Source organism: Chiloscyllium plagiosum, chromosome 2 (genome assembly GCF_004010195.1).
Source record: "Chiloscyllium plagiosum isolate BGI_BamShark_2017 chromosome 2, ASM401019v2, whole genome shotgun sequence".
NCBI lineage: Eukaryota > Metazoa > Chordata > Chondrichthyes > Orectolobiformes > Hemiscylliidae > Chiloscyllium > Chiloscyllium plagiosum.
The window spans coordinates 74,194,231-74,205,050 of record NC_057711.1 but is presented as its reverse complement, the minus strand read 5'-3'; the positions used below and the strand labels follow the sequence as shown (position 1 = coordinate 74,205,050).

The 10,820-nt window shown below is 41.1% G+C and overlaps 1 protein-coding gene across 4 annotated transcripts in view; it reads right to left on the bottom strand.

Moving 5' to 3' along the window:
- Positions 1 to 1,071: 1,071 nt before the first annotated feature.
- The window catches only part of mfsd3 (major facilitator superfamily domain containing 3), a 125,229-nt gene continuing 115,480 nt past the window's right edge, over positions 1,072 to 10,820 (bottom strand). For 3 of the 4 annotated variants that reach the window (XM_043712157.1, XM_043712139.1, XM_043712148.1), the window contains exon 7: positions 1,072 to 1,449. In XM_043712157.1, the coding sequence (XP_043568092.1) occupies positions 1,261 to 1,449 (189 nt within the window). In that variant the 3' untranslated portion in view covers positions 1,072 to 1,260. The remainder of the gene's footprint in view (positions 1,450 to 10,820) is intronic. The other variant, XR_006314842.1, reaches the window with a different exon arrangement.

The window sequence follows — 10,820 nt, the reverse complement described above, 5'->3', positions numbered from 1 at the left end:
TCCAAAACTAGAGGGCATAGGTTTAAGGTGAGACGGGAAAGATTTAAATGGGACCAGAGGGCAACCTTTTCACGCAGGGGGTGGTACATATATGGAACAAGCTGTCAGAGGAGATGGAAACGGGAACAATTGTAACATTTAAAAGACATCTGGATTGGTACATGAATAGGGAATATTTCGAGGCATATGGGCCAAATACTGGCAAATAGACCTAGATCAGTTTAGGATATCTGGTTGGAAAAGCTGGACCGAACAGTCTGCTTCCATGCTGCATAATTCTCATACTTTATGAAAAGGGGAATGTTTGGAGAAATGAAATTGTACATAGTTTACTTGTTGGCTTGCCATAGTTGTGTGATATCTGCTATAAGTGCCTTTGTGTGCAGTCTTTGGCATATCACTTTAAATACAGCCTTTTATTTTGTCTGTAACTCACTAGGCATTGGAGGAGGGCATACTTTAAGTAAGAGGAAGTGGAACAGCACAGGGAACAAATTTACTTGACATAATCGGGTTGAAGCCTGGCCTATTTTGACTACCAGGCCTTGATTGTACCCCAGTAGCCAGTAGCAGAGGCTGACTTTAGATCAATCAAAACAGCGAGATCCTGAGGCCTGTCATGAGCCTCAGACTAGCTTCCTTGTGCAGGAGGAATGATGATGAATTATGACTGTGTTTGCGGTAGTAAAACCCTCAGTTTTCTTCATGGTCTCAGATGATTCATGCTTACCTCATTCACTTTGAAGGAAAGTTTTAAGCACCTCATCATCCTTCCAATTCTCTCAGCTTTTAAAATGTGGTTGGGTTCCTAATAACATCACAGGATTCTACTTTTCTGAATTTAATAATGTTCCTGTCCAAATAAGTAGCATCTTTATTGCTATAACTAAAAGGGACCAGTTAAGCCAATGATGGGTGGGAATCAAGGAGGAGATTGAGCTCCTATTGTGTTTCCACTGCTGTTAGATAGGTTAGAAGTCTTCTGCAGGTCTGGCAGCACCTGGGAAGTGACCCATTTTGAGATGATCTGAAGAAGTTCCACTGGACTCAAAATATTCACTGTTTCCTCTCCCCAGATGCTGCCAGAGCCACTCAGTTTCTCCAGCAATTTGGTTGTTGTTTCAGATTTCCAGCATTGACAGTTCCTTGTTAGAAGCCTTACTTTGTTATCATAGTTTTGAAAAATATAAAACCACAGTTAAAGTTACTCAAGGAGACAACATGCAGGTAGTTTTAATCACATTGCAGATGACTCGCACTTTATTGTCTTTTCTGCTCAGGTAGCAAATCTGGTGGCTTACATACATGGACAATAGCTAAACATGATAGCAGAACAAATATGCTAAAACTAAAAGGAAAACCCATCTTATCCACAAGTAAACCAGCTACGGCACTGAAAGTAAGTTTCCCCAAGACTTCAAAACTTGCCAGAAATGTGTAATGAGTGGCCTGCAAGACAGAATAGGATATAAGGAAAATATTAGCATGTTATCATCATCATCTATAAAAACATTTCATACAGTGTTAGAGGCATCACCCAATGATAATCTATATTTTACAAGAAATATCTAAAATATATTCAAGTTTTGGATCTAGCACAACGATTTGTTTGTCACTTATTGCAGCTCTTATATTTTTGCTATCACATGGTCTTTGTGACATTTTTAAATCAACACTTTGAAGATTAATTCCAAGTTAAACCTTGGGACAGAGAACAGCCAGAAAACTGCCACCAAAACTACTAAGCTTTTATAAGAATAATCAACCTACTATAAATAGCCTGAAGCATAAGCAATTTAAAAAATATATAATGTTAAAGGTCAATTTATCTTATAATGTGAATACAGTAGCGCCTTGACTTACGAACTTAATCCGTTCCGGGACCCGGTTCGCGAACTTTTCAGTTCGCGAACTGAATCAATTTTTCCCATTGTTCAGACAGCGTAAGAATGCTTGGACGGCTGTTCAAAGCGCACGTGCCAAAGACGAACTGAATGAGATCACGCCGAGCCCGAGAGCTTTTGCATTCAACAAGCGCATAGCAAAGCAGAACAATGAAACCACGTGGTCACAAATGGGCTTTTTGCGTTCATACCTTTGTTCGTACCTTGAATTTCGTACGTACGTTGAAGCAAAATTTTACGTACAATTTTGTTCGTAAACCGATTTGTACGTGAACAGCGTCATTCGTATGTCAAGGCGCTACTGTATTTTTCTGAGCTCCAATTCTGACTTGTTGCTTATTTGAGTGGGAGAAAGTGAGGACTACAGATGCTGGAGATCAGAGTCAAGAGTGTGGTGCTGGAAAAGCACAACAGGTCAGGCAGCATCCGAGGAACAGAAGAATCAGTTTTTCGGGCATTAGCCCTTCATCAGAAATGAGGCTTCATTCCTGATGAAGGGCCTCTGCCTGAAATCTCAATTCTCCTGCTCCTCAGATGCTGCCTGACATGGTGAGCTTTTCCAGCACCACACTCTCAACTCTGTTGCTTATTTGAGCCAATTAACAAAGTCTTACAGTGAAGGCATTCTGCAAAAAGTGTAATAAGCAAACACTGTTTTTGAATAAAAAACTTAGCTGTCAACTTTTAAACCTGTGTTCAAAGTTACAACAAACGAATTTCCTACACTCGAACTTGAGCTTCCCACACTTAGCACTTGAAGTGTTATAACGTTCAAGTCTACGGACCTTGTGCTGGAAAATGGGGCTGGTGTAGGTATTGGTATATGTTTAGTAGTACAGATTTGATGGACTGAAAGGCCTCTTCTTTATCCTTTGATTCTATGATACACTGTACAGGAACATGAATTGTGCATGTAGCATCGTAAACATGTTCCACTATTCAATGAAATCATGGCTGATCTGTGAGCTTTTAATAACTCCTGCAGATAGGAGTGAGAAATGTTTTGATATTCCATGCAGAAGGATCCCTGCTTCATTCCATCATTTGTGGCATGTCCCAGTGGTAGTAATGACATGGAAGTCTGCAAGGCACACACAAAAGTTAGATCCAAGTTGGACAATGTATTGTAATAGTTTACACATTAATTAGGAATTGTACCATCTTCAGTACTCCTCAACATTTCCACTCTAGCGGCACTGAGCAGTAACAATTTACTACGCATTCGAAGCACACAGGAAAGAAATATCAGAAGGGAGAACTCCAAGATTAAAATAACATTTCAACCGAATGATTTACTGGACTAATAACCCAGAGAGTTGACTTTCACTCCAATTGTTGCAATTTGAGAATTTGAATCAGTTTTAAAAATAAAAGTGGGACTAAAAATATGACATAAGAAAAATAGTTATGAAGGAGTCAAATTGTTTTAAAAACAATGTTTTGTTCATGCATTTCATTGACTGATTCATTGATGTTCCAGAGGGAAAGAAATCTATTGCTCTTACTTGTGTGACTGTGCTCTCATATCAAGTATGATTGATAGGCAGTAAGTACAATACTTGCCAGTCATATCCACATTCCAGAAATACACTTAAAATAATTCTACATCCTGACACTGCCACAGAAATATTTTGTCTGCTCTCTGTTCCAAATACCATTTAATCTTGCAGATAGACCATTTCTAGTACAGTGGGCCTTAAATGGATCCACATGATGGGATTCCTAACACAAAATTGGACTGAAGTTATCATGCACATAACTCACCAGTAGAAACACATAATGGGGGAATAATTCTACTCTGGCAGCAGACAGAATCCTTAGGTTGCATACTATGTAATAGTAAGTTTTTCTATAAGTTTATCTCCTCAGGAAGTTGAAAGGAATTTATTGCAGATAAATAACCCCTTTCTGCTCAGCTGAGTCTGAAAGCATCAAAAGCACAGCCTTTTCTGGGGTCTCAGTGAGATTAATGTCCAAAGCCATAGAGTCATAGAGATTTACAGCATGGAAACAGACCCTTTGGTCCAACCCGTCCATGCCGACCAGATATCCCAACCCAATCGAGTCCCATCTGTCAGCACCCGGCCCATATCCCTCCAAACCCTTCCTATTCATATACCCATCCAAATGCCTTTTAAATGTTCCAATTGTACCAGCCTCCACCACTTCCTCTGGCAGCTCATTCCATACATGTACCACCTTCTGCGTGAAAACGTTGCTCCTTAGTTCCCTTTTATATCTTTCCCCTCTCACCATAAACCAATGCCCTCTAGTTCTGGACTTCCCCATCCCAGGGAAAAGACAGCCTATTTACCCTATCCATGCCCTTCATGATTTTATAAACCTCTAAGGTCACCTCTCAGCCTCCGACGCTCCAGGGAAAAAAGCCCCAGCCTGTTCAGCCTCTCCCTATAGCTCAAATCCTCCAACCCTGGCAACATCTTTGTAAATCTTTTTTGAACCCTTTCAAGTTTCACAACAAGATTTGCTTTCCCAAAATGCAGCACCTCGCATTTATCTGAATTAAACTCCATCTGCCACTTCTCAGCCCACTGGCCCATCTGATCAAGATTCTGTTGTAATCTGAGGTAACCTTCTTTGCTGTCCACTACATCTCCCATTTTGGTGTCATCTGCAAATGTACTAACTGTATCTCTTATGCTCGCATCCAAATCCAAATGACAAAAAGTAGAGGACTCAGCACTGATCCTTGTGGCACTCCACTGGTCACAGGCCTCCAGTCTGAAAAACAACCCTCCACCACCACCCTCTGTCTTCTACCTTGAAACCAATTCTGTATCCTAATGGCTAGTTCTCCCTTTATTCTGTGAGATCTAACCTTGCTAATCAGTTTCCCATGGGGAACCTTGTCGAACGACTTACTGAAGTCCATATAGATCACATCTACTGCTCCGCCCTCATCAATCCTCTTTATTACTTCTTCAAAAAACTCAATCAAGTTTGTGAGACATGATTTCCCACGCACAAAGCCATGTTGACTATCTCTAATCAGTCCTTGCCTTTTCAAATATATGTACATTCTGTCCCTCAGGATTCCCTCCAACAACTTGACCAGTGAGCCTGACGTTGGTGGTGGACTATAGTTCCCTGGCTTGTCCTTACCACCGTTCTTAAAAAGCCATTAAAAGGGATGTCTGGAAACTCGTCCAGACAAACCCTCTTATCAGACAGAGTGCAAAGAAGAATTCATTGTCTTTTTTCCATGAGGTGGACTGTCAATCGAAGTCAGGGTCTTTTTGAACAAGGTAATGATTTTGAGGGGGGTCAATGTTCATATTACATTGTCTTCACCCATTCTATTGATGAGACGTACATTTTGAGTGTAGACATGTATGCTACTCCACCTTTTAGAGGGATAAGGTGTATCTGTACCAGCTCTCTGTGGTCCATTTAAGTTTGCCTGACCAAAAGCAGCAGTACTTAAATGATATTAAGTCAGAAGATACATTTCACTGAAGAAACTTATTGTGAAAGAGGCAACTGTTGATATCAGCAAACATAAAATTAAAGTAAGTATCAGAAAGGGGCAATTAGGCTCGTTTTGAAAGAGCTTTTGTGATTGATTGAAAGTAAGATCCGTCCCATCATCACCTTCAAGACAAACACCGATTTCCAACCTAGCACCTCACTTTCTGTTTTCAATCTCTAGCTCCTCTTAAATCATAGAGCAGTACAGCACAGGAACCAGTCCAAGACCCACCATGTCAGTGCCGACCATGATGCCATTCTAAACTAATCCCATCTGCCTTCTCGAGGTCCATATCCTTCTATTCCTCAGTTGTTCATGTTTCTGTCTAAATGCCTCTTAAACATTTCCATTGTATCAGCATCTACCACCTCCCCTGTCATCGCCTATGAGGCACCAACCACCCTGTATAAAACAACTCTCCTTCCACATCTCATTAAAGTTTTCCCGCTCACTTTAAGCCTATGCCCCATAGAAATTGAGATTTCCACCTTGGGGAAAAGACATTTCCACTCAATCCATGCCTCTCATGATTTTATATACCTCTATCAGGGCATCACTCGAACTCTAGTGAAAACAATCCAAGTTTTTCTAACCTCTCCTTATAGTTAATACACTCCAATCCAGGCAATATCCTGGTAAAGCACCTTCTCCAAAACCTCCACATCCTTTCAATAGTATAGTGACCATACCTGCACACAATACTCCAAATGTGGTCTAATGAAAGTTTTACACAGTTGCAACATGACCTGCTAACCTTTATATTTGATGCCCTGACTGATGAAGACAAATAGGCCATACACCTTCTTTACCACCTTATCCACTTGTTTTATACTTTCAGTGAGCTATGGATCTGAATAACAAGATCCCTCCATGCATCAATGCTGTCAAGGGTCTTGCCATTTACTGTATATTTTCCTCTTGCATTTGACCTCTCAAAATACATCACTCACACTCAGTTATAAAGTCATACAGCATGGAAACAGACCCTTTGGTCCAACTAGTCCATGCTGACCATTCTCCCAAACTAACCTATTCCCACCTGCCTGCATTTCTTTCCAAACATGTCTTATTCATGTACAGAGAAACCTCGATTATCCAAACGAAATGGGCGGTCACTATTTTGTTCAGATAATCGATTATTCGGTTAATCGATTAAATGCCTTTCCTCTGGGGCTCAGAGCATTTTAAGTCTGCACCAACAACAAGATTGCTGCTGCCTTTGTGGGGTAAGTCTCCAAATAGCATGCGTGCGCGCGCGTGCACACACACACACACAGTCACAGCCACACACACAACTTTTTACTGCAACGTTTTGACAGGTTCCACCTTTACCCTTTACAGGACAATGTTGGACAGGTCATCTGGGGAAGGGGAGTTTCAGGTACTGAAACTCTGTAGAACTCCAGGAAAAGTGTGGGGAGAGAGAGAGAGAAAACAGGAGGTAAGTCATTTGGAGACGGTGCCTGTTTAATCATTGTAAACAAAAGATGTGATCTGTATTGGAAACACGTCTTTGATGTAATGTTTCTATTGGGCCCTCGAGACCTGCTTCGGATAACCTGATATTCAGATAACTGATATTCAGACAATCGAGGTTCCTCTGTATTTATCTAAATGTCTTTTAAACGTTGTTTCTGTACCCGCATCCACCAATTCCTCAGCAAGTTCATTCAACACACGAATCATTCTCTGTGAAAAAACTGGCCCTTATGTATGTTTTAAATGAATTTTCTTAAAATATGCCCTGTAATCTTGAAAACCTCCACCCCAGGGAAGAGACACTTATCATTCACGTCATTTATACCCCTCATTATTTTATAAATCTCTGTAAGGTCACCTCCCAACTTCCTACCTTCCAGTGAAAAAAGTCCCAGCCTATCCAGCCTTTTCTTATAACTCAAACCCTCCATTCTGGGCAACATCCTGGTAAATCTTTTCTGAACCCTCTCCAGCTTAATAGTATCCTTCCCATAACAGGGAAAGGAATCTTCCAATTATCTAAGAATTGTGCCTCTTCTGTAAGTAGTTACAGCAGTGCATCCTCTATCATTAAGAACAGATAGTCCCAAGACAAAACAAAGACCAAAGTGGACTAATGGCAGTGTACTATCACATATTGGTAGTCGTGGCAAATACTAAAAGTTACTAGATGTGGTTGTCTGGGAAAATATCACAGAGGTCATCCCATCTTCTTCTCCATGTCTAACAGTCATGTCAAAGAAACATTATCTCTAAAGAGAATTTTGAGCTCATTTTCTCATTGTAGCTTCATGTAAATCTGATCACCTGGTCATAGCTAATAAAAATAAAGACTGAAAGGGTCTTTTTTGTGAGCAGAATATAGATGTTCTGTGAAGAACCTGAGCTTCCAATCATCTGCCACGTTAACGGTACCACACTGTTCCCTGGCCAACATCTCTCTATCAGGCTTGCTGCAGTTTTCCAGTGAAGCTCAGTGCAAGCTGTAAGAACAACACCTTATTTTCCGCTTGGGGACCCTGCCGCCCTCCAGACTCAATTTCAAGTTCAATAATTTTAGAGCCTGAACTCTCCCATGTCCTAGCCCCCAACTCCACACACCAGGCCTTGTTATCACATAGGAGAAAGTGAGGACTGCAGATGCTGGAAATCAGAGCTTAAAAATGTGTTGCCGGAAAAGCGCAGCAGGTCAGGCAGCATCAAAGGAACAGGGGAATCGACGTTTCGGGCATAAGCCCTTCTTCAGGAATGAGGAAAGTTTGTCCAGCAGGCTAAGATAAAAGGTAGGGAGGAGGGACTTGGGGAGGGACGTTGGTATTCCCAGCGCTCCTCCCTACCTTTTATCTTAGCCTGCTTGGCACACCCTCCTCATTCCTGAAGAATGGCTTATGCCCGAAACGTCGATTCTCCTGTTCCTTTGATGCTGCCTGACCTGCTGCGCTTTTCCAGCAACACATTTTTAAGCTTGTTATCACATAGTCTGCCATTACGCACTATCCATGGTTAGCCACTTACAGTCTCCAATAACAATTATTCACTTTCCTAGCCAGATCGTTATCCACTCCTTTGTCTTCTCTCTCTTTGGGCTCTATTCTTATCGTTTATTACATACCCCCTCCCCCTACCCTATCTTCTGCATATAACCCAACATTTTCCTAGTTACCATCAGTTCTGAGGAAGGGTCACTGGACCCAAAATGTTAACTCTGATTTCTCTGCACAGATGCTGCCAGACCTGCTGAGTTTTTCCAGCAGTTTTGTACCTGTTCAAAGCTACTGGTTTCAAAATACAACCAATAAAATGATGATGAAAAGCATGGATCATAAATAAATCATAAAATCAATGAGAACATCACAAGATTTCATCAAACCTTAAGGTCAAACCAACATTTAAGTAAAAGGCACATCAGTTGCCTAAAAGACTTGGTAAAGTACCACCTTTTTTTTTAGAAACCTTGAAGTTATTTTGATATGTATTTATTTTTGACCTGAATTTAAATGATCTCAATTTAATCTCACTGTTATTGTAGGCAAGAAGAAATGATATTTATTATTTAATAAGACGCTGTGCTTTATGAACATAAAAGGTGATTGATATATACAATTTGTTTATTTATAAATTAAATATAGGCTACATATATTTATCTCCATCTAGTGGTACTGCCTCATGTAATCAACATTAAGTCCACTATAAAACTAAATATGATTTTCCAGTAATGATTGCTTGAGTGTTTTGGCTAGAGAGCGAGCTAGTAATTTCTTCTTGTTGATTTTTGATTGGGATTACTGATCTATCTCAGTGGAGTTATGTTTTTCCTGCATAACAGTAGTAACTGGACCTTAAAAGTAATTTACTGCATAATATACTTAAATGTGATTAACAGAATATAGATGTATTATTTTAAAGTACATGGGCTGACAATGCTATAAAAAGAGAGGCTAAGTGATCATTTGCATCACATTTGCTATGCTTTCATTAGTTACTACTATAAATTTGAACTTGCATTTCTTAATCTTGCAGTTCATAAGAGCAGTGCCCAATATGAAACCCAGATTGCCAGACTAGATAGTCCTGAATTCAAGTCACACTCCATTTTGAATTAGCTGATTTCAGTGAACATATATGAGTATTCACTGAAAGCTGGACTGGAAATTCCCTCCACTGTCATGCTCATTCTCATACTCACTAAGCTCAGAGAGAGGGCTGAAATATACCATCAGCTTTGGGAACCTCTCATCTGGATCATTTCTGGATTGTGAAACCAGTCAATGAGGGAGCACATCTTCTGGCTGAATATTATAGGAGGTGGCTACTTAGATGGCCTCCATGGTCCCCAAGCGGATTCTCCTGAAGTAAGGAGCTGATGAACATGGGCCCATTGCAAGGAAGCTGTCAGCCCTCGTTGTGTTACCACTGGTAGCAGTGCTAAGGCCTGGGCAGAGGAGAAGCAGAATAGCTCTGGAGCCACCATCAGTAGAAGGGGACCAGCTGAGACTCAGCTTTCTGCCAGAAATATCCTTCAGCGGTAACTCAATCTTGACTTTCCACTGCACCGACTAAATTGGGGTAGAAATTTGTGTGGTGCTGCCAAAACCAGAGCTGTGCTGCAACAATTGCTTTTAAGTGGCTACTTAACAAGCTGGAGTGCTTTGCTGTTGCTGCCGAGTGAGCTGTTATCATTGTTATGTGTCTGCCTCTGGGCAAAACATCAAGTGCTCATACTGGAGCTGATCCGTTCTCTTTTTAATACAATTTTCCTCGCTCTATACCTCACCTCCCCATAAATCCACCCGTCAGGCACTCAGAAAATTCTGCACATAGGAAGCACCTTCATCACAAGGTTGGCAAAGTTCCAAAGAAAAGGACTTCCAACAACCACCATCCTCTTAGGGCAAGAGGAAAAGGTCAATAGATAAGACCTTGCCCACACTGAATAATTCAAAATCTCCTGGCTTAAATTAAAAATATCGAAATACACCTCCTATTGTTGTGGTTCTGTTCGCTGAGCTGGAAGTTTTTGTTGCAAACGTTTCGTTCCCTGGCTAGGCGACATCATCAGTGCTTGGGAGCCTCCTGCGAAACGCTTCTTTGATGTTTCCTCCGGTGTTTATAGTGGTCTGTCCCTGCCGCTTCCGGTTGTCAGTTTCAGCCGTCCGCTGTAGTGGTTGGTATATTGGGTCCAGGTCGATGTGTTTGTTGATGGAGTTTGTGGATGAATGCCGTGCCTCTAGGAATTCCCTGGCTGTTCTCTGTCTGGCTTGCCCTATGATAGTAGTGTTGTCCCAGTCAAATTCATGTTGCTTGTTGTCTGCATGTGTGGCTACCAAGGATAGCTGGTCGTGTCGTTTCGTGGCTAGTTGATGTTCATGTATGCGGATAGTTAGCTGTCTTCCTGTTTGTCCTATATAGTGTTTAGTGCAGTCCTTGCATGGGATTTTGTACACTAC